At 35.7% G+C, this 24,965-nt stretch overlaps 1 protein-coding gene across 1 annotated transcript in view; it reads right to left on the bottom strand.

The window, feature by feature from the left end:
• The window catches only part of LOC135079478 (limbic system-associated membrane protein-like), a 95,368-nt gene that overhangs the window by 4,221 nt on the left and 66,182 nt on the right, over window positions 1–24,965 (bottom strand). Inside the window, exons 4-6 of the mRNA XM_063974136.1 lie at window positions 16,152–16,362; window positions 15,308–15,407; window positions 7,345–7,502 (exon numbers count right to left, since the gene is read on the bottom strand). Coding sequence (XP_063830206.1) covers window positions 7,345–7,502; window positions 15,308–15,407; window positions 16,152–16,362 — 469 coding nt within the window. The remainder of the gene's footprint in view (window positions 1–7,344; window positions 7,503–15,307; window positions 15,408–16,151; window positions 16,363–24,965) is intronic.

Here is a 24,965-nt window from a genome sequence, read left to right as displayed (position 1 = left end):
GGTTGCAAAAACAAAAAAGTTAATTCAATTGAGACAACCAGTACTGATGATAACTATGTTCATAACTTATGACTAGTTAAAGCATGTCACTCCATTGGAAGTAAAAAGTTAATTGGTGGAAATGAGTGGCAAGTAATATTAAGAACAGAAAATAAAAAAGTTACTTATAAATGTGATACCGGGGCTCAAGTAAATGTGATCTCATTAAAACACTTGCAACAAATTGTCAATGATGAGAACCCTAAGTGGTCTGAGACAAACATTTTATTAGAAGCATTTGGGGGTTACAAAATTAAACCAGTAGGTAAAATAATATTAACAATATATTTGAATGATGAGTTGGGTAAAATACCCACTGAATTTCTAATAATAAAAGAAAATGTTTGTCCAATACTCGGTCTTAATTCACTACTAAAATTAAACTTGTTAAATTCAAATAATATCAATCTATCACAAACAAGTAATAACTGCATAAACAGTGTAAATGCTCAAAGCAAAGATATAATTATTAATCAATATCCCGAACTTTTTCAGGGCATAGGACAATTTGACACACCGCTGGAACTGCACACTCAACCAGATGCACAAATTGTAGTGAAACCACCGCGACGAGTTCCACAGGCACTAATGGATCGCCTAGCTCAAAAACTAAAAAGTTTAGAAGAAAATCAGATTATTGAGAGAGTTGAACATCCAAAATCATTTGTAAGTAATCTTGTCATAATTGAGAAAAGTGATGGTAATTTGAGAATTTGTTTAGACCCTCAAGACTTAAATAAAGTTTTAATAAGAGAATTTCACCTCATTCCAACTTTGGATGAAATAGTAAACAAATTAAGTAATAAATCAATTTTTTCAGTACTAGATTTAACGGATGGGTTCTATAATATTAAACTAACAGAAAAATCAACAGACTTGTGTTCATTTAGTACTCCCTTTGGCTGTTACAAATTTCTCAGATTACCATTTGGTTTGTCAGTAGCATCTGAAATTTTCCAAAAATACACTGAAAGAACCTTTGGTGACATACCTGGTGTTGTAATATACTGCGATGATTTGTTAATATGTGCTGAAAACGAAATTGAACATGATAAAATATTAAAATGTGTACTAGAAAGAGCAAAAGAAAGCAATGTTAAATTTAATAAAAGAAAATTTCAATATAAGCTGAGTGAAGTAAAGTATTTTGGTCACATTTTTTCTAAAGAGGGAATGAAAATTGATCCGGACAGAATTAAAGCCATTTTGAACATTAAAACTCCATTAAACAAAAAAGAACTGCAAATATTTTTGGGAATGATTAACTACTTAAGAAACTTTGTTAATAAACTAGCTGACTTGACAGCACCATTAAATACCCTCTTGAAAAAAGATGTGACATGGTTATGGACGGAATTGCATGAAAAATCTTTTAATAACATTAAAAAGTGTATCAGTACAGCACCAGTATTGCAAAATTTTAATTCTTTATTACCAATTACAATTCAATGTGATGCAAGTAAGGATGGATTGGGTTGCTGTTTAATGCAAAATGGAAAACCTGTATGCTATGCTTCAAGAAGTCTCACTAGTGCAGAAAGAAATTTTTCCCAAATAGAAAAAGAGTTACTAAGTATTGTCTGGGCAACAAAGAAGTTTCATTACTTTATTTATGGTAAAAAGTGCACTATACTTAATGATCACAAACCTTTAGAGAGCATATTAAAGAAAGGTATCCATGAAATTCCGTCAGCTAGATTGCAACGAATGAAACTAAAATTGTTAAAATATAATATTGAATTTAAATATCTAAAAGGTCGTTTAATGCATATAGCAGATCTATTGTCTCGTTCATATTTAGAGGAAACTGACGATGATCAGTCTTACATGTATGAGGTAATACACTGTATAGGTCTTGCAAACTATTTACAGTGCTCTGATGAACAAAAACAAGAATTGTTGATAGAGACATTTAAAGATGTAGAATTGTCAAAATTATTAGAATTCACCCAGAATGGCTGGCCAGATAAAAACATACCAGATAACTTAAAACATTACTATAAATTCAGAGACATTATAACAATTGATCAACAACTCTTGTTCATGAATGATAGATTATTAGTTCCGACTTCTCTTAGATTAAAACTCCTACATAAAATGCATGAAGGTCACCTAGGAATGACAAAAATGAAACAACTGGCTAGAACTTTATATTATTGGCCCAATATTGATTCACACATAGAAGCACTGGTTAGGAAATGTATTATCTGTCAAACTTACCAGAATAACAACACTAAAGAACCTTTACTATCACATGATGTACCTAAATTACCATTCTCAAAGATAGGCATTGACATTATGGACTTTAAAAGGAAGAGTTATTTGATAATCTATGACTACACTACAAAATGGCTAGATATAAAATTAATTAATAATAAATCTGCAAACACTATAATTAATGTATTGATAGATATATTTGCTTGCTTTGGCATACCATCTGAAATTGTAGCAGATCACATTCCATTTGATTCCTTACAGTGTAAACAGTTTGCTAATGAATGGGGTTTTAAATTTACATACTCTAGCCCAAGATATCCTCAATCAAATGGTATGGCTGAGCGTGGAGTACAGATAGCTAAAAAAATGTTAAAAAAGTGTAATGAAGATAAAACAGATTTTAGGATTTCCTTATTACAATATAGATCATCACCAGTATCAGGCACGCACTTCACACCTTCACAGTTGATGATGAACAGGAATTTAAAAACAAAGTTACCATCCACTTATAAGTACTTAATACCAAAGTTGAATGATAATGTAGAGACTGAGATGGCTAAGACTAACAATAGAAATATAAGAAACTATAATAGAAATGTAAAGGAAAAACCTAGCTTTAAGTTAAACCAAAAGATATGGTTTAAGAAAGATCCAAAAAGTGACCAATGGTTACAAGGTATAGTGATATGTAACAATAATTATAGATCTTATGTAGTCAAGGATTGTAATGGATGTATTTATACTAGAACCTCATATCATATTCGCTCTCAATAATCTGATGGTACTGTTTTATGTATGAGTGTGCAGTTACAGAAATTATTCAGTTACTACAATGATAGTAACTTTTATGTTTATAGAAGTATAAGTACATAGTGACAATATAAGTAAGTAAACTTAAGTCTTAGTTTGTTTGTAAAACATAAACAATGTTACATAATATTCCATAAATAGTTTAAAGTCTGATATATGTTAAAGTATATAAATGTTTAAGTTTGTAGTTGCATAATATGTAATTATCTTTTTTTTTTGTAATTTTTTTTTGGAAAAGGGATATGATGTAATGGTTGGCAACACTGCGGCGGCCATATTTAATCTGAACTGAGAGGAAGCGAAGGACTGACATTGTTGATTGTACAAGTTGTGATATCTTACGAAGAATAAAACCTCAAGTGTTAATAATAAAAGCAGCATTTTATTTAAATATCAGACCTACATATAATACAGTATGAGCACACACACAACTACGAAAAGTATGTATCATCGAATGGAACTTAAAAAAAACAGCATAACATTTTTGAATTTCCAGTTCTCTCCAAATGAAATGCAGATTTTTCACAGCTCAACAAAGTTACAACTTCACAAAAGTTCATCCTGTCAATTGGGGTCCCTTTTCATACGCCCACGCGCACTGGCATTCTGATTATGAGGTTCAGATGAAAAAATCTTGCAACCTTACAAATGTTTGGAGTAGGCAGCATTTTTCTCGCGGCACTCTTCACTACATCTCTGCCCGTAGTTTCGTTTCGCACATTTGTCTTTTTCCACGCCTCCTCCCTTAAGTCTTGAATCAACGTGTTCAAATCCACTGTTTGCGTAGCATTCTTATCGGCAATTTGTATTCCTCTCGCCCTATTTTCATTTATGCGTTCGCGTATTTGCTCTTTTTTGCACGCACGGATGATATTGAAAACTTTGAAAAGATTTAAGAGGGCGTCGGTCCGGAATACATAATGATTTGCATATGAAGGTGCTCGTGGAAAATATACGGGATTAAGTATGTTAAACTCGTTCCAGTTTGTGAAGTGCCCAGGTAGGCTGACTAGGTAGTCAACTTTGTGTCTAGAATATCCTCGTTCTAACTTGAAATTAAAATTAAAATTGTTGATGGAAAATTGCAGAACGCGACATTCTTAAAGTACTCATAACACTGAACCTACATAGTAGGTTCACTGTTATGAGTGCTTAAAGCTTGACGTTTTGGCTATGTTTTTACAGCCATGGTTTTAACAAAATTGGATTTTTTAAGTAGACTATCGTTATGCGGAGTGACGTTGTGAACTTGTAGGTCGGTGTCATAAATATCAATGTTAAATACTACGACGTGAAACGTCATACAAATTATAATTAACAAAGCTGCATAAAATTAAATATCGGCACCTAAAGTGTATTAACAGCTAAGCTACAATACAAACTCAACACACATGAAGTTCGGTAACAGTAAGTGAAGTTTCGGCGAAATGTGCTATTAATTATTATTGTTGTTAATAATGTGCAGAATATTCAGTTGGCACGTAGCAGCCCTGTTTTGATAATTAATTTAGTTATCAACTTATTTCAGCTTTAACACTTCATAATAACAATATCAAACTATTTAATCTGCCTTTTATTTTGAATGAATTTTAATTTATGTGTAAAATTGGTTGAAAGGCGAAGTACTAAAGAGTAAGAGTTCTTGTTAAAATCCCAACAACAAAAAGATTTATTCATTTTAACTCACTTTTTTCAATCAGACTTTTGTTTATAATGAATTTATATTTGCTCCTTTGTGTGTAAAATTGGTTAAATAGCGAAGTGTTATAAATAAGAGAATGTAAGTGAAATCCCAATAACAAAAAGGTTCATTCATTTTAACTCACGCTTTTCAATTTAATTTCCACTTCATGTCCAGTTTTTTGGATATTATAACTCTTTGTAGTAAAATCGGCCGACCGTTTTAGAGTACGTAAACACGGTCAAAGTAGTAAACGACATACCTATACTTAGGCTGAGTTGCCCCACTTACCTTTAAAACTAACTATAACGATAACCGGTGCTTTTTGTATGGAGTTTGACAGATTTTGACGTTTCTTAAAGTTAAAAAAAGATGGTGCAACTCAGCCTAAATGTCACTCTAAAGCAGTCTACACACCAAAAACGGCGACCAGCCGGTATGAGTTCTTTTTTCTTCGTTCTTTTTATGTTCTTTTGAAATAAAGCTTTCGGGCTCGGTGTGTAGAATCCTATATGTGCCTCCTTTCTCCCTTCTTCCCCGAAGCGTTAGGGTAGATTCTCTCTGAGAAATTGGTTCCCAAAATCTTCGCTTCGCAAATTGGTCTATCTAAAGTGCGAAATCCAGTGAGGCTCAGATCGCACGTCGGAAAATCTAGGCTTTAACGCTTGAAGCAAACGGAGCGTTACGCTCGTCAGAGAGCGTGGTCGCAAACTCGCAAACCCAGCGTGGACTGTGGACGTATCACATAGCTTTCATTGTACATACATATCTCTTACCACAATGTAAAAGCTCCTAGGTATGTAGGTAAAGCTTACGTAATTTTTTTTAAATTTTAATTCATATTGTTGCGATCAACTTTACGTTCATAGAATAAAACTATTGGTTTTACTCACTCAGACACATTCTTTGCGTATGTTTCCCATTTCTCTTCAATTTACGTTGCATGTTTGCATATTCATTTGTTTTTTTTTATACGGCGCTGCTAGTTTTACGAGTACCTATTATGCGACCGGGCCTACCACTTATTGTTGAAAAGATTCTTAAATTGATAACTTGTACTTAACCCTAACACCTACTGGTTCGTTCGTTCGTTTCAGCCAAATGACGTCCACTGCTGGACAAAGGCCTCCCCCAAGGTTTTACATAATGAACGGTCCTACTGGTAACCAACTATAAAAGTAGAAAAAACTAAAACTATTTCATAATAGATAGGTACTTAATACTCAACCGAAATGAATAATATGCTATTTACGGGTAACTCCTTGTCTTCTTGTTAACGTAATAATCTGTGCAGTTTCGAGATATGCCGTTTCCAGGAAATATAGACCAAGAATATTCCTGATTTCGGTCTATTAATGATTTTAACAAAGTAGGCTTGTAGTTCCGTGGAATCAGTAAGTCTGTACTCAGAAGAAGGACGTAAATTGGCTTTAATTTGTTTGCTTGTCTGGGAATTCCTTGTTTTACTTCCCGGCATTACTCTATTTATAGACTAACCTATATAATAATTTCTAACTATGTTATCGACTTTCGATAACCTAGCTGGTCTCAGAAATGGAGTGCCTTCGTATTATGAAATAATACTTAATGTTTCATAATACGAATGTACGTGAAAGCATGCGGCTTTTGACCTTTATTTTGTTCTCTCTTTATCTTACATTTCTATTCTAGGTGCTATTCGTGCGGGTTCTCTAAGTGAACTACTTTTGTTGTACTCGTATATCGTAAGAAAATGTACTCTAAAATAAATGTCCTATTTACAACTTAATGTATTTCAGCAATGTCTCCAGCCAATATATTGTTTTATCTGTATTTCAACCGACTACACTGAAGTCTCGTAGACAAAACGTTTATTCGGCAGTGCTTTTTACTCGACTTGCTGAATCGGAAACAAAGCTAACTTTTTCTGAATTGAAACACCGTGATCAGGGAACTTTTGAATTAAAAGAAAGGGTGAAGCCAATGTTGTTAGGCGAAGTTCTTTTTTGTCATAACTGCGAAGAAAGATATTTAACCGTTCTACACCTACCAGATTCTAAGAGAACAATACAGTCACGTTTGGTCTATAGGACTGATTAAAAAATACATATAAATAAAAATACTGCGATATTTAAATAAACTTGGTTTATATGATGATGTTATGAATATATTACTTCTTAGAATGCAAAACGATAAAACAAAGTAACTTAGGGCGTATCTACTGAATTAATCTGTTCTTTATAAATGAGCTATAAATATTAAGGTGTTTCATGGTATGTCCACATTATCATGGTTTAACTTTAGTTTCATGAATGATTTCCCATGTTACGTCAAAATGAAGCTAGCCGAAAATAAGGCAAATTAGTAAAGATCTGCAATCGTCTGGCGAATCAAGTAAACATGAAAAGTTAGATTCTGGTTGAACTCTGGTTTAAATTGACATTTAGCATGGAAATATAATTTTAAGCCAGTGTTCGTCTCGGGTTTAGCTTTTTTGTATTAAAAGGGCAAGTGTTTGGAATGCACATTCAGTTTTCACACGCACACAGACGCGATTTTTGATCACTATTTGTTCTTCTTATTATTTTCTACATTTTCTTTCTGATTTTGTTACTCACCAGAGCTACTAGGCGCGCAGGTATAGTTCCCAGAGTCCCTCGGCGATGCGCGCGCGATCAACAGACGGCTTGTGCGCGTACGCTGCTCAGTCTCCACGCTGATGCCTCCTCGCTGCGCGTAGTTCACCACGTGCGGCCCGCGGTACCAGTAGATGAAGCTGTTGGAAAGAAAAGTGTCTTATTCAAGGGAAAGTAGTCTTTGTGGCCGCGATTATAGAGCTTTATTTCATTACTAGCGGCCGCCCGCGACTTCGTACGCGTGGATCCCGTTTTACCCCCTTCATCTGTCTTACGCGGTTTAGATTTTTTCATACAAATGTTTTTTCCCGCTAACTCCCGTTCCCGTGGAAATTTTGCAATATCCTGTTGTAACTAAGCTTTAAGTTTACTAAGGTACCTGCATGCGAAATTTCAAGCGTCTAACTTAAACGGTTTAGATTTTTCATACAAAAGGATTTTCCCGCTAATTCCCGTTCCCGTGGGAATTCCTAAGTATACTATAACCTGCCCATGAGTATGAAGAATAATTGTGCCAAGTTTCGTTAAAATCCGTCGAGTAGTTTTTGTTTCTATAAGGAACATACAGACAGACAGACAGACTGCAGACAGACAGACAAAAATTTTACTGATTGCATTTTTGGCATCAGTATCGATCACTAATCACTTCCTGATAGTTATTTTGAAAATATATTTCATGTACAGAATTGACCTCTCTACAGATTTATTATAAGTATAGATTTGGCATCTTACATCTACGTTTTAACCAAAGGTCTAAGTGGTGGACAGAGACCTCTCGGATTCTTAATTCCTATAACGGCTAGTCCTACGAAAATTTACAGACCGTGGTAAATGCAGACGTATCAGCTTGCTATTTAAACAACCTCTTATTGTCATCAAATAATATCATCATTGTTGTTTGTAATAAAATACATAATATTTTTATAGAACAAATAATATTTGAAACCCAAGCAGGGGTGGTATACTTGAAAGGCAGCGCATTAGTAATTCCGAATGAATAAAGCATTCGCTTAAATATGCTTATACTGTAAAATTCAAAGACATTAGAGAACATTATGATCGCATTAGGGTAAGGGCACAGATGCAAAGAGAAATAAAAATTCGTAATAAAACCCCTCCTTATTCCCTGAAAATACACGTTAATGTAACTGCGTACATTATTCAGTGAGAGACGTATACTGGGAGAGTACCAATAGCGAGTCAAAGCTGATTCTAGTTTTTGGTGTGAACGCTGCCAAAATACAGGTGAAAAATCTTTGGAAGCGCTGTCGAAGGACATTGATTAAAAAAGTTCGGAAAAATGCCCGTCGGAACATATGCAACAATGTTTTAACTTCCCGCCATCTGAAATGTTCGGATTTTTTTAACCAAAATATCTGAGGTGAAAAAGGGTGCAATGTTTGTGACCACATTGAAAAATACACGACTTTATTAGATGACTAGCCGCCCGCGACTACGTACGCGTGGACCCCGTTTTATTCCCTTAGGTGTTGAATTTTTAAAATTCTGTATTAGTGATTACCTCCGTGCTAAATGGAACCCCCATGCAAAAATTTGAGATTCCTAGCACTTGTAGTACCTATCTGAGATTTTCCATAGTTCGATTTGAAACTGAATTTAAAATGGTACGACCAAATGAGTGCCACAGTGTTTGTGAGAAAGTAAATAAAAGGAGTACGGCGTTCCTGTCGCACTAGGGCTGTAAATTCTGCCGGTTTTAAAATGCTGTTTTGCGAAACAGCGTCGTTTTGTAAAACGAATCTAGACGTAGTTGGATTAGAAAAAGTCTGCACTAACATACGCGCCATTTTGGAATGACATTTGCGCGGCACGACGTAGTGGTTTCAATTCTGTTCGGGATTTCGGATTTAGATTCAGATTGGCATTATAAATGGGCTCTTAAAATCACCCCCTTCTGTTTTATGACGAAGATTCTTATTTAACTTATTTCCTAACAAAATGCATCAACATTGATTAAGTCGTTTAGACGACAAAACGTGACAAGCAGCCAGATAGTTACTTTCTCCTTTATAAATACTGTAATAATAATAAATGTTGATCCAATAATATTTACTTTATGTCGATATTCCAAGGTTAAACATAGAAATTCCGATTCCTAGAATGTCTACGTTAATGATACGTCTCGTCTAGATAATTCATTGTGACCCCAGCTGACCCACGACCTTTCTTACTGCTCTTAAGTACATATTAATGAATCCATACAATCCGAATGAGTTAATGCAGAGTAGCGAAAATATACAAATGGTAGACGCTTAAGCAAAAAAAATATTTTTCGTCTTGTTATTTACTTAAGTTCTTTTCATCACTCTATTTGCCATTAGCGGGAATCAAACCCACAAATGCACGTATCTAAACCACTATAGATACCGTCGTAGGTTATCGTCAAACGAAAAAAGGGTAAAGTCGCGGTTTTCCGTACTTCTCGATTATTTCAAATGCATGAAATATCATTTCAATTCAGTATCCATTCAGTTGAATTGATTTCAATATTCTCGTGTGATAGTTACTTGGCCAATTGAAGCAAGGGCGTATCTCGTAAAATTGAGTTTCGAGAAAATTGACGATGAAAGTTTCAATGTCTTATATTTTTTTAATGTTTATAATTTGACTTACACTTACTTTATTATTTGTTAGTCCCATGATTTAGCAATAACATTAAGGTATTATAACTATTTTAAAGCAATCGGAAACATCTTAAAATGCTATTTTTTTTACTTGTGTTATCCGCCTTTGTTGCACCAAACTGGTAAACAGATAGGGCGTTAGTTAAATTATTATTTTTTATGGAAAATAACAATTTGAATACTTATTTTATTAATTTTAATTAAAATGTAAGTCAAACATGTGTATTTATTACAATCACCGTTAAAATATTAAAGGACATTGTCAGAAACCGCCTAAAAACCGCCCAAAAACATTAACCCATCATAATTATTTTCTATTTTTTTTAATACATTAAGCACCCTTTCATTCTAATGGACACTTAAGCATTGAAAAATTAAATAAATAAGTCTTTTAACGTTTATTCTATAATACTATTACAACTTCCGGACGTTTTGGTGCGTGGCATGGTCTAAAACCTATCAAGTTCCATAATTTTTGCCGATAAAATCTGTACGAGGCATTACCGTACTTTATTGCTGGGAGTCCATGTATAGTGATGTTCCTGCGGCCATCATAGACAATAAAATATCGATTTTGAAAATAAAATAAATCGATGAAACTGCTTTGAAGACTAGATTTGCGTTAAAAGCTAAAAAGATATTGACACTATTACAAGAAGCTATCTAAAGTGTCCAACTGGTCGAAGGTCGTAAATAAAATAAAAATAATTAGGACCATAAACTGATATTCATGGTATCATAACTGTAAAAGTGTCAGAATCCGATGTTGAATCCAATGCCAGTTGAAGTGTGAGAAACATATATCAACCTAGTATAGTTGCCAGTCTCTCATAATCTATGCCAATGAGGGTTTTCGCGATTGAAAAATCCGCCAGATGGCAATACGTAGACGTGAGGTCCAAATGCTGCATGATTGGTTATTTTTGACATGACATTGACAGATATCCACCAATCATGCAGCATTTGGACCTCGCGTCTACGTATTGCCATCTCGCGGATTTTTCAATCGCGAAAACCCTCATTCATAGCACATGTATAATAATAGACCAAATGAACTTTTATAGATTGTGAAAGAGAAGATAAAGATTTTATTATTTTATTAAAATCTTGCCACGAGGTAGTTTTTCAGTAGAAACCAGGATTGGATAATCGCTACAGGCAAGTATCAGAACATTTTATAAATATTTTTAATCGATTATATCCTTGTGAATCGTTTTAATAAATTGTCATTTTACTTTTTCAATTAAAACTTTTTCAATCCCTAGTCTTGTCAAACTGTCATAATGTCAACAAATTATAAATGTCACGTCAGTTGACTCAATTTCAGACTTCTGTGCGTTTATTGTATTTTTATTTCAATGAAATAGTGCTAAAGGGTTAGTACTAAAAGTGAAAGCCTTTTTTCAGAAAGAAAACCAATGTGGTGCCCTTATTATTCATACTGTTTGAAAGTTACAAGTCAGTGATACAGAGTTGCCGACATTATAACTCCGTAGTGATACCATACCAAAGAAGAAGTTTTCCTAAACACTTGTGTTATTTTTATATGTGATCAAATAAAAAGGATTAATTCTACTGCTCAAATGGAATAACTTATCCCAAGAGACCGAATATAAAAAAAAACCTCTCCATAGAAATTATCACCATCACGAGGATGTGAATTTTTTTGAGAATTTGATATTGGTCCTGTAAGAAAAGTAGTTGTATTTCAGTAGTAGAATCAACCCTTCTTGTTTCATCAGCAAGAGTAACTATAAAAACGCCCTGTAGGTAGGTATTATTAAGCTGAAGAGTTTGTTTAGTGTCAAAGACTGTCACACAGTGTAACTTAAATTGGCATATTATGATAATGAACATAAAAACTTAAATAAATATTTATGTTAATATTTTTTCTATTTATTTATTTTCCCAAAGCTTCACAGTGACAGCTGAAACAGCAATAATGTTGTAAAACTAAACTTGGAACAAACTGTTACAAATATTTTACAAATTAAAATAAAACCGCATGTTGCTTTACTTTCTCGTATAGGTAATAAATGTAATTAATGGCTAGATTATTAATGTTACTTTGTTACCCTCAATAGTGAGGAGATCTTATAAAATGGTAACCCTGATTTTCATTGTCATTCAAGTGCTCTTTCTTCGCATAGGCTTCTGTGATTTGGCCAAGGGCCACACACATTGCGATAACATTATGCGACATTGATTTGACAGCAGCGGAGTGAAGTCTTGCGACTATGCAAAATGATACCCTGTAATCGTAGCGCATATAGACATAGACGGGGCGGGGCACATAGCTCGTAGAGCTGATGGCCACTGGGGCAGGAAAGTTCTTGAGTGGCGACCACGAGCCGAAAGACGTAACGTGGGCAGGCCTCCCACTAGGTGGACCGACGATCTGGTGAAGGTCGCGGGAGGTGCCTGTATGCGAGCGGTGCAGGATCGGTCTTCGTGGAAATCCTTGGGGGAGGCCTTTGTCCAGCAGTGGACGTCTTTTCGGCTGAAACGAACGAACGAATGATACGTATTACCACTATTTACCAGACATTACTATTTATTGCATACTCGCCGGATTACACGTAGGAGCACGCGCGTTACAGCTTCGGCCTTGCATTATTATAAGATCTTGTTCCGCCCTTTTACGAACTTCCTCCGTGAGGATATCCCCGCCGAATTCTATGATGAACCTATCAAAAGTCATATTCTGCAATGTCAACCCACCACAAGGTGGACCGACGACCTGATAAAGGTAGTGGGAAGGCGCTGGATGCAGGCCGCTACCAACCGTGCGATGTGGAAGTCATTGGGGGAGGCCTATGTTCAGTAGTGGACGTCCTGTGGCTGAAATGATGATGATGATGATGATGAAATGTATGAAAATGACAAATCTTCGAACGTGTATAATATCGTGCCAAAGTAATCATATAATTTTGGCACCTTAATAACTATTGCCGTTTTTGTTGTAAATATCATGCAGCGCTACTTGCGGATATTATTGGAAAGAAAACTATGTGGGCTCTAGATCTGAAGCCGCTTTAACGAACACGAAGTGCTCATACAATGCGGCGTATTTTCTTCCAGTCTTTAGTCAGGACTTTAGTCGAATTAAAACCCCGGTTGAACGTGATATAGCCGCACTAGAATACGATGCTTTTTTGCATAATCGCAAGACTTCGTTCCGGTGTCGACCGAATGTTATCATGATGTATGTGGCCCAGGGGTTACCGTAGCCGCTAAGGTTTGAAACTTCTTGCTTAAAATATTGTAGTCTTTGGCATAGACTACGACGGTAGTCATGGAGATAGGAGTTTGTTATCTCGTGTCAGATGTAAATGGTGAAAAGAAAACTCATGATTCGTGTTATTTTTATGCAATATGTAGGTATTTTATAAAAGTGGAACCCCGAGTGATCTCCAAAACCCATTCTATTATTATATACGATTCGGCTTCGATATCTATTATACAATAGGAGTTTATTTCATGTGTCAGATGACAAGGGTGGAAACAACCTACGATTCATGTTGTTTATTTACGTGCAATATGTGGGCATATTATAAAAGTGGAATGCCGAGTTGTATTTCTAAAACTTGTTCTATTATTTTATACTATTTGGCTGCGACTCGGCGTGACGACAATACAAAACATTTTTCGCGAATCGGTGTTCATACATTCACACAATACATTAGACGCCATGTTGTCATAAACGACATATTATAAAATCGCTGTGATTTAATATTCTTAATCATTAATTTTATGGCAAGTGTCCATCAGGAATCATTGTTCTTACACACAGAATCGTATTATTTCGCTTTCGGGTAGTAATATGTCAAAATTGTTGGTTCTTAGGCGAACAATGTATGGAGAACGAACATTGTCCTTTCTTAATGTTTTTTCTGACTTTCGTGTTTTAATCAGATTTATCAAAATATTCACTAGACTGAAGGGAATCTTCCGAATCAGCTGCAACTGACCTGGAAGGTCCAGCCTGATCCTCCAGGCCTGCATGGAAGGTCAGGACCAGTTTCAACCACTCATTTGGCTCACTTTTAGCTAGGTCCACGGACTAAGTCTCCAGATTGAGTTTTTAAATATTTTCTTCTTTTTTAAACTGGTTGCCGCAGTTTCCAGAGCTAAAAAGGTGAACCTTCAATATTTTTGTTAATAAATTAAAACAATAAAATCAACACAAATCTACTCTAGAATCTTAGAGTGAGTCCATATTTGCCGGAGGAATAAATAATTGAAAATTCAGTCTGGCGACTTGAACCGTGGACCAATCTAAAAGGGAGCCAAGTCACTGGAAGACTCAAAATTAGTCTTCAGCAATTTTTTACATTAATAAGTTTTTAAAAACTGCATACAGGTCGAATTTAAATGCACTTTTGTTACTGTGTGCAACAAGGGCGTAGCGCCACTTGTGACATAAATTATTCTCACGCCATCAGGGAGCGTCTGATCGAAACCAGTTTTTGGGATGTTAAACTAGATGGTACAGTGTTTTGATATAATAACATCAAAACGGACTTTCGGCACCGAACGCCCTTGTTGCTCCCAATGCTTCAATTGAAACGTGAATTATTGTGAACTCAAGTGCTTAAGAAGGGATATACGCGTCTATTTATGACGTATTGTGACATGACGATTACAATTTTATGGAATGAAAATAATATTATTAATACTGGCAATATTTTGCTATTGTAATATTCGCAGCCTAGAGACAAACATTATGTTGCTTTAGTCTTAAGTTTTCTGTCGTCTGATAACTTAAGTAAATAATTGACATTTGGACAGTTTTTCAGTCCAATACATCAAAGTCAATTTTATTTATTTGGTTATTGAAATAGGGCTAGACTATTTTAATCAGATAGCCCCAATAATCAATAACCCAATAACATTCTTTGAAGTCGTACTCGTATTTCACAATTTTGCAGCTGACACAAAATAATTGAATACCTATACATTTGATATTAATGAAAATATGCTAAGGCTGAGTTGCACCATCTTATTTTAACTTTGACAAACGTCAAAAATCTGTCAAACTCCATACAAAAAGCATCGGTTATTGTTATTTTTACGGTTAAAATAAGGTGGTGTAACTGAGCCTAATTGATTGACTTTCAAACCGGCCGTGTTAACTGCGTACCTGACAGTCTTGAAGTCACATCATGCACCCGGGTAAGTGGGAGGAAGAGTCGCATTCCAGCGAGGTACGCAGTTAGCTCGATCGGTTTGTACTTATTCTGGAAATTTAACATGAAGGAACAGCTTAAATTGCAATTATGGTGTATTTTTTGACTTACCTAGGAGGGTCAGGGGCGTGTCGGGCTATGCAGGTCAGGTTGATATCTGAGCCAGCCCGCACGAAGAGTTCAGGTCCTGACAGGATCTCCGCTTTTGATACTGAAAGAAAGGAACCAGGTTAAAAAGTGAAGAGGGATATTGGGTCTTTGGGATTTTTGTCGTCATCATCATCATCATCAGGTAATTCTACTACATGAGCACGACTCTCTCTACAAAAGAAGTTTTTAAATTACTTTGAACTGACATAAAATGTCTATTGCAGGTAATATAATATTTTACCTTCACCGCAAAAACCGTCAGTTTTACTTACGCTCAAATTAAAATTTAACACGGTTCCTCCTCCACTAATACATACTCATTCATTATGCGAGCTTGTGTTCTCAGTATAACATAATGTGCGATTTAATATTCAGGATTGTTAGAAACGTATCGCGTATTACTTATGCATGCCGAAGATAATTGATTTAGATTGATGTTTGTAGTAGGAACCTTTAGGATTTGTAATTAATTACATAAAGGATTTCAATAAAAAGTAATCTTTACGTCTAAATGGATCTGACAGAGTAAAAGAGAACAGAACCAATTCCATTCTTGGACACTTTCCCCATAGGACAAATGAAGTAAATTAGGCCTTCCCAACTCGTCAAGGCAGCGTGAGGAGTCCTCCATTCATCGTCATCATAATTTCAGCCAAAGGACGTCCAGTGTCCACTGCTGAACATAGGCCACCATTTTCCTCTGGCAAAATACTACGAATAGACTTGATGATAACGATGAGTCTTAAGTTGGCTTAAAGCCTTAGATTCATGCAGAAATGGCACCAATAATGAAACTAGAACTTACCAACTACAGTCAGTCGAAAAGACAAGCTGATCTTTGGCTCAGTGGAGACTTGACACTCGTAGCCGCCAGAGTCACGTGGCTGCGCCGGCGCAACGCGCAGCGTCCACTCGTCAGAGCCATCTGTGTGGAGCGCCGCGAACCGCGCGTCACTGCTGTATGTGTGCACCCCCACTGTCAGAATGTGAAGGTCGCGTTTGCGGATCCAGGATACCTGTGGAAGAATGTTATTAAATTAGCAATCTTTTTTTTCAGTGGACTATTTAAATAAATAAAAAAAACATGTTCCAATTCACTGTCTAAACAGTTTGACCTCCTCTGGCGGTCAAGCTGTAGATCCTGGCTACACAGGAGTTGCAGTGGTGGAAACGAGAAGTGTGAACAGTCCCGTTTGGGACAACGAAACAGTGTCCTGGATGCTGTATGATGCAGGAGGCTGCATTTCTTATAAATAATTGCTTACGTACGAGCTATGAAACCTGGTGTAAGCTCTATTAAAGCGTATTTAACTCTCGTTTCGAAATAGTATTCCTATTTAAAAACTTATATTTGCGTTTCAATTCAATAAACTAAGATCTTTTTTTAACTATGTTTTTCTAGCTGTTATGGCAATTGCGCGTATGTCTGACGCGCAACTTACATAAAACGAGCTTTTTCACGCTTGAAAAACGCTAATTTTGTAAGAGCTTTGAATGTCAAGGCGACTTTATTTCATTAGCCAATTCCAAGTAAAATAGGATTACTTAGTCCTTGATGAGAACTCAATTATTGGAATGCCAAGAATTCAATACTAGCTTATTCTGTGTAAGTAATATTAAAATAATTTACAAAGGTGTTTATGTTGTATCCACTTCACAACAAATTATTGTAAAAATAAAAAATAACTTAAAAGATTTTCATAAATTTTTAAAAACTAAAAATTACATTGTATTTCTGTAAAGTTAAAAAACAGACTGTTATTTTGTGTTTTGCCAATTTTTGTGTTTCCAATACCATAGTGTGTCCTTACTTGTATGGTGTTAAGTTAATAATCACTTCGTTTATTACACAAAAAAGTCTTTTAGGTGTCGTCACATATTAGATACTATTTAATATCTTGTCATACTCGTACATAATAAGCGCTTCGCATAATGTTAAAAATAGCTGAATTACCTTCCTGCTCAATATCTGAATACGGTACCCTTTTCAATAAGGCTTCGTCATCCTGATATTTTCATCACGTTCTGTGAGACAGATTCCCGTGAAAGAACCGAGTGGAGCGTGCAAGAAATATGAGAGGACACATTTAAGTGTGCCCAGCTACGTGACGCGACAGTAACGTGATTATGACGCGATTGGCGATTGATCTAGCAAAATTCTGACAAGCTAATCCACTGAAGAGCGGAGGAAAAATACATAATTTCGTCTGGTTTTTTATCTGTGTCGCAGCTGAGTTGAGTGTCCCACTGGTCTTTAAAAATACCCAAGAGACTGTTACACGTGAAGGAGCTTTTAAATTGTATAATCTTTTGAAATATGGCTTTTTAATACGGTAAAAGATATTTTACTCGTATTTTTCCATAAATTCGTGAAATTCTATTTTCGTCATAGTGCAACGATGAGAAATTGTTATTTACGACAACGCAATGCCAGTTTATGGTGTTGGATGGATGTCTGTTAGATTTTCACGTAAAAAGCACAAAACGGAAAATTTAAACTTCACTATACTTAATGCAAATAGAGTCATATAAATCGTCAATAATAATGATGGGAAATAATAATAACGTAAACAAATATCATTAAATTAAAACCAAACAATCCTAAAAGAAAAGACGTGGAACAACACAGATATGCGGAAATAGCAAGGTCATAACCAAGGTGGTTCAGTAAATTTGGAAAGGATAAATACCCCACTGTCGAAGAAAACAATACTATCCCACTTAACAAAGTATTAACTGCAATTTGGTTGTTTAACTACGCAGGGCGGGCTTATCGCTTTCCGGGCGGCGCGCTGACTGGCAATTTTCCCTAATTTTCTCTTGTGTGTAAACGCTTGATTTATATTTCGTCAAGCACGCTCTCGTATAGAGCTCATGCAAGTAGGAACACCATGATGACAGCTTTGCAAGGACTAGTTTTGTTTGAAATTAATTTTCTTGGGTTAGTACGTCATTCATCGTCATCATCATATCAGACGATGGCAGACGTAAGCCTCTCGCTAGGAACGCTACAAAGCAATGCTCTTTTTTTTCATCTTGCCGCTGCCAGCTATCTTTGTACCCACCTTTGTTAGGTGGTCAGTTTCTATCAATTATCATAATTTCTTGCTAAAACACTTGTATGAAAGACATTGAACCTTTACGAAATTAATAAACTAAAGATAGTGCGGCCATTATGCTTCTACAAGCAGTCGGGGTAGGCTGTGGTCCAGTTGTGGGACAAAAGGCACTATTCTCACCTCTAATAGGGCTTCAACACGTCTTTTGTCATGTTCATGAAAACTAAACTGTGTATGTCCAACAGCAAATTGTAGTGTGGTCACCCTACATATCTCGATATAATTTGTCTCCAGGGAAATTCTCTGGCGTGGTCTTACGCTGAATTAGATTTACATTCCGCTCTGTGGCTGGAATCATGCGTTTTATCCGGACAAAACATCCTGGGTAAACAAACTCCTAATTAATTTATGCCTTTGCCTATTTGAACAGTCTTTGGGCGACGATTAAATATTGGGCCACATTTGAAATAATATTTCTTTGGCTGGGTAAATGTGTGAAATGGTTGTTGAGGGACGTAGATTTTTCAAATTGCTTATTGTCATGTTGGTATCTTTAAAAATTGGCACTAAGTAACTGCTTATACCTACTAGATTCCTATTTAGTTACTTTGACAATATTAATGGGTTTTGTTGATGTTCTGCATAAAACTTAGGATAACTATCAAATGCTGTATTATGTAATTATAACTATCTTACTTAAGCATCTTAAATACTACATAAACAGGGAATAGTCTGCGGCACGCAGATAGAGTGGCGCAAAAAAGCTGCGACGAATATATTCCAACAAAGTCGCGAAAAGCTAAATTGAAATTCCTTAAAAATACAATTTTGGCTCGCATGCCTGTTGACAGTTTTCATATTTCAAACAAAGATCATAGATAATCGAAATAGGGCTATATAAAATTCAGAAATAATGGATACGAGCCTTAGAATACTGGATAAGCGCCAACGTAGAACAATAAAGATTTTAAATCCACGGTCCAAGTGATTCGAATATAACTTTGCAATCGTAGTAACAGCACCAAAAAGGGTGAAATGAGACTCTATTTCATGTCTGTTTAAAGGGATGATTTTCAATGCCTACTTAATAATTTAAAGGGTCTGTTAACATGGAGTGGGAATAACGAATATATTTCAAAGGAGAGGAAGGACGAAATTAAAGGGCTACTTCTCCCGTTACAGCGCTTTGATGACGCTTTAGCATCGCGTAACATCGATCAGGGTCGAAAACCGTTTGATTTTAGGCGTAACCCTTTGCGCCCAATAACAGTTTATGAAAGGAAAGGCGCCATTGTTAACCGGGGCTAAATTGTCATACAGTATTTTTACAGAATAAAACAAAATCACACCGCCTGCGGCTGGCTTCGTTCCAAAATCGGCTCCGCGGGCCTCGACCCAATTCTCTGCTTTATTCTCGCGCGACGATCACGCGACATTTCCTATTGCACTTACCCGGGCTTGTACGGGAAATCAAATCCCACATACGAACTGTTAAGCCGTATCGCCAATATACGGACGGAACACCGCGTCGGACGTATTGACGGCGGCTAATGGAATCCTTATTGCATTTTATGGCGCTATTGCCTTGCCGGTGCCATTCCGGAATTTTAAAATCGCTTACACACCTTCGTTCGTGTTTATCTACGGCTCTTCCATATTTAAACCAGGGCTTAGACGCGGAGGTTGCTCATATGAAAAACAATTTGCGGGCAAAGCTGAATTCAATTTGGAAACACGTGAGATTAGACTTTGTAAACTCGTGTATCATATAGGTGTGGAATAACTCTCGTCCGGGGGCGTATAAATAAAGCCGATACGAAATTACTTTAAATTGTTGCGTACATTTTCGGTTACAATGTACCCTGACCTTTATACGGTGTTCAATGTTGCGTGTGGCGGACAAATAGAGACTTTGCCGCGTTCGCCCAATTTTTACGGTAACTGTGGCTGTAAGTTATTGTCACGGTTGTGGCCAAGTTTGGCTGGAATTGTTTTATGTAGGTACATTTATAACCCGCTGTGTAAACGGTGTAGCTCTTGCATCGTAAACACGTCATTTTTGCCCGTGCCCTGAAAAAGGTGTATTATGATTTACTTCATAAAAGAGAATTAACTTTTCACGAGGCGGTCGGGGGTGTGTCGTACGTTCGTTCAAGGTACTATCATTATGTATTAAGCTTTGTTGCGTTGAATAAATTAATTAGTTCAATGTAGGCAGTATAACGCTATGTTATAATATGCATTTCATTAATTATGACACACCATTAAATTGGTCATACTGGTGGATTCAGTGCTTGTTCCTTCTATTATAAAATTGTCTGGAATCTGCGGTTTTGACAAAGATTTGTGTAAAGAGTTTTCCTTTAACAGTAGACGTGGAAATTCAATCTAAAGCTCTTACGTAAAACATTCTTTGTTGATTGTCAGCAAGTTATAAGCCAGCAAATCCAGAATAACACCGCACCGTGATGAGCTGAATAAATCGAATCTCGTACGAAATCCGCAGCTCAACCCAGCAATTTGAACAAAGTGCCCGCATTAAGTCCAGAAACTGCGGGCACACTTCATATATCGGAACTAGGACTTGGGAGTTGCAATGAAACCTCAATCTAGGACGCAGACTCGCTGTCGACTAAGTTTGATTTACAGCCTTCACGCTTTGCCCCGTCCGTCGTAAATTGCAACTGATCGAAAACGTCAAAGAAAGATTTGAATCCATCTATTCCATGACGTCGGGTTTAGAATTGGTATTTCTAGAAAATACAGGTCCAGTTGGAAGGGGAACAACAAGTTATAACTTTAACCTATGTAAGTATACCAATTATTTTGCCCTACCAACTCAATTTAATCATCAATGGTCGTGCAATCGAATCATCTATTCTAATATTTTAAAGCGGAAGAGTTTGTTTGCTTGAACGCGCTAATCTCAGGAACTTCTGGTCCGATAAGTAAAATTTGTGTTGGATAGCCCATTTCTCGAGGAAGACTTTATACTCGTAACATCACCCTACAGCCAATAGGGGAGGAGCAGTAAAGAAAAATGTTGCAAAAACGAACAAAGAACGAAGTCGCGGGCACAGCTAGTCATGAGCATGACATAATGCTCTTTCTAAAGGTACCTATGTCTCATATTGTGTACATATTACTTCAGAAAGTAAGTAACTCTATCTCTTAGTTACATTTTCCCGATTTAACCACAGAAAAGATTCAGCAGATATATTTTCTAAATATAGTTTCATATCTCTATTAAACTAAAGTAAAACAAAGTGTACTTTATCCCTTGAGATAGCATAAAAGATCCAAGAAATACAACCGTAGATTACACCTAATTGGTGTAAAATATGAAATATTCGTCTACAGTTTTAGTCTTACATAACACTTGAACTTTGACCCCCAGGTCGACTACCTCCCATTTAATAAATGCATGCCTTTTAAGTTTAAAGACTCTTTTTAAAAAGCGATCGCGACAGTCGCTTGTTATACCTATTTACTGAAATTACTAAATTCCAACATCATTTTGTTGGATCTAACCTTTTATCTTGGATCAAGTTAAGCTATCTCCAGTTGATTTTATTAGAACTTGCGATGAATAATTGACATTCTAAATCAGATAAAGGAATACCGAGTAAAAAAAGTGCTTAGAGCAGTGGTTCCCAATCTTTTCTGGACTACAGGCCCTAATGATTTCTTTGTTGTTCTTATGGACCATGACGTAAAACATAAAGAAATGAATTCAATTTTAAAATAACTTTACCTTAACAAGAAACTCCGCATGTAATATGAGCAACGTATTGGTTTTTTTCGATCTCTTATGTTGCTAACCAAAAATTTACTCCAAAAGGACCATTTGTCCATTAAAAAACAATAGCTATTTGGACACACCTTAAGTCTATGCACACATACTTAATTTAGGGCACTGGGATTGACATATTCTCCACGGAGTCCCATCTGTCTGGGCCGGCGACCGCAGGCCTCACGATCCACTCCTTTTTGGACTCATTCATAAATCACCACTCACCTATCATTGGATTTGGGCAACCCTTCTAAATCCACCAATTTTGTCGCATCTTGCAGTTATTTTACGCTTTACGCTTTACTTGAACTATTCATGACTACTTATCTACTTTTAAGATAGTACTTTGAATCATGCACATTACATTTGCAATTGTCTATGTACTCGAGTTTTTACGAAAAACATGAACAATTTAATAAGCAAAAGTTGACGTGAATATAAAACCTAACTTAATCTGCGGTTGTAAAAGATTTATCAAGCTCAATTTTCTTGTTTTCTACATAAAATACACGTAAACAAAAATAAAAATAAAATATTGCCGTGTTTGTAGGCAGGTACACTTAATACTACGCATATTTGGATCCTCATAAGTTATAAAAGTTGTTGTTGAAAGTTGTGGGCACTTTTTCTACAAGGTAGACAGATGACTTTATAAAAGTTTTGAGATGCAGGCCGCTACCGACCTTTCAATCTGAAAATCATTGGCCTATGTTCAGCAGTGGAAGCCCTGTTAAGTCTGTCATGATGATGAAAGCTTTTGTTTTTTCAAAATTGGCTTTAACTTTATATTCTTTCATTCTGATTACACAGTAAATTGGTAAATAAGAAGACACGTGTAGAGTATATTGAACTTCACAAGCACGAAATCGCGGAAGTGAATAAATATTATGTAGAAAAATGATTGGCCAAAATTACACATTCGAATGAGCAATCATTGAAATTAAATCAACCATTGATATACGAGCACAAAAATCTTGTTAAAATATCAAATGAAAAGGACAATCCGTGAAGTTGTTTCATTGTTTGATTTTCCTGAAAGTTATTGGTAGAAGTTGATCACTGAAAATACGTATAATTTTATCAATTTTAAGTATAATATTTCATTTTTGTGTTTCTGTGCCTGAAAAGGAAAAAAACCGAACCTTATGGGATCAACACGAGTCTTAACGCGGTTGAAATGGAACGCGAAAGTTTAAAATCTTATACGATCACTTTTTCGTCTGTCTGCTTAATAATATTAAGATTATTAGATATTATCTACTACTACCACAGCTACTTACTACTACCATATTAATTACACATATTCTTTATTTTACACACTTCAAAAATGAAAAAAATATTCGTCTACTTTTGTATTTTTTAATTGTACAGTAGTAGATATAAACTAGCTTTCGCCCACGCGTGAAATTTAATTTGTGACAGATCATTATAAATTATAGCTTAATATGTTATTCTGATGTATAAACAAAAAATAGTAATACTGTCAAGTTTCATCAAAATCCGTTCAGTATTTTTTGCGTGAAACATACATCCATACAAACTTTTGCATTTAATATATTTTATTAGTACCCAGCATAGTATTATAAGCTCCATTTATATGTTCGTTTCCTTGTGACTTCTCTTTTTTAAGGGAAACCATAGTTTGTTATAATGGATCTGTGTTTTTGCTTGGGTCACTTGGGGGCTTCCCAAACACAATCATAGGGCAATAACAGAGGGACATCAATGGGGAATGTGAAATATTTAATGGACTTCCCGAGTAAATATTACGCGCAGTAGTTGTTTTAGTAATTTGTTAGTTTGTGCCGTTTATGGGGTTATATTGGTCATAATCAAAAAGTTGTTCGGTTTATATCAACACTTTGCTAATATGGGCTTCATATCTTTATCGTACTCCGCGGTTTATCTTAGGCTGGGTTGCACCATCTTACTTTAACTTTGACAAACGTCAAAAATCTGTCAAACTACATACAAAAAACATCGGTTAACGTTATAGTTACGGTCAAAGTTTGGTGGTGCAACTCAGCCTAATTTTCTATAGTATTTTTACACACTTTTAAGAACATACCCTAATACTGAGGTAGTCATTAATCTATCATCAGTCATCGTCATAAATGTCTTTATTCGTATGGTAAATAGTGCTTAAAAATCGTTAAGTATATTTAAAAAAATATTAATAATAAAAGACCTGAATATTTTCCAATATTATATGGATACATTTAAGCAAGTTAATTATGTGTTTTAATTTCCATACAAAATCCTAAAATGAACCCCAAAAATCTACTCCCTGAATTACAAAGCTGTGACAAGGGACGCGTCTGTTGGGCCGAATATCAGGAGTAATTTTACGAGATTAGTATGTAAATGGAGTTAATTCACTCGTAATCCTCGTTCGTTCGTCGTAACGTGTGTTCCGGTGACAAATGATCGAGTTGAGTGTTTAGAATTTTGTTAGAAAACGAAGGATTTCTTTGATGCATTAAGACACACTTAAGGTTCTTTCGGATACTCGTATTAAGAGCTTTATCGTCGATTTTTTGTTCGACATCATTATTTTTAATGTAATGGTATATTTTCTTATTAAAACTGAAACTGCAACAACAGCATTATTATTAAGACTCATTCAGATAAGCACCTTTTCGACGCTTAGGGCGGTATTAACATACGATATTTTGTACGCTACATTAATTAAAGAACAATTTGATTCCTATTTGCGTCATATAATCCCAAACAAAGCTTAGTTTGTAAGTACTGAAACCGGACAACG

This window comes from Ostrinia nubilalis, chromosome 16 (genome assembly GCF_963855985.1).
Source record: "Ostrinia nubilalis chromosome 16, ilOstNubi1.1, whole genome shotgun sequence".
Classification (NCBI taxonomy): Eukaryota; Metazoa; Arthropoda; class Insecta; order Lepidoptera; family Crambidae; genus Ostrinia; species Ostrinia nubilalis.
This window is presented reverse-complemented; position numbering and strand designations above follow the sequence as displayed.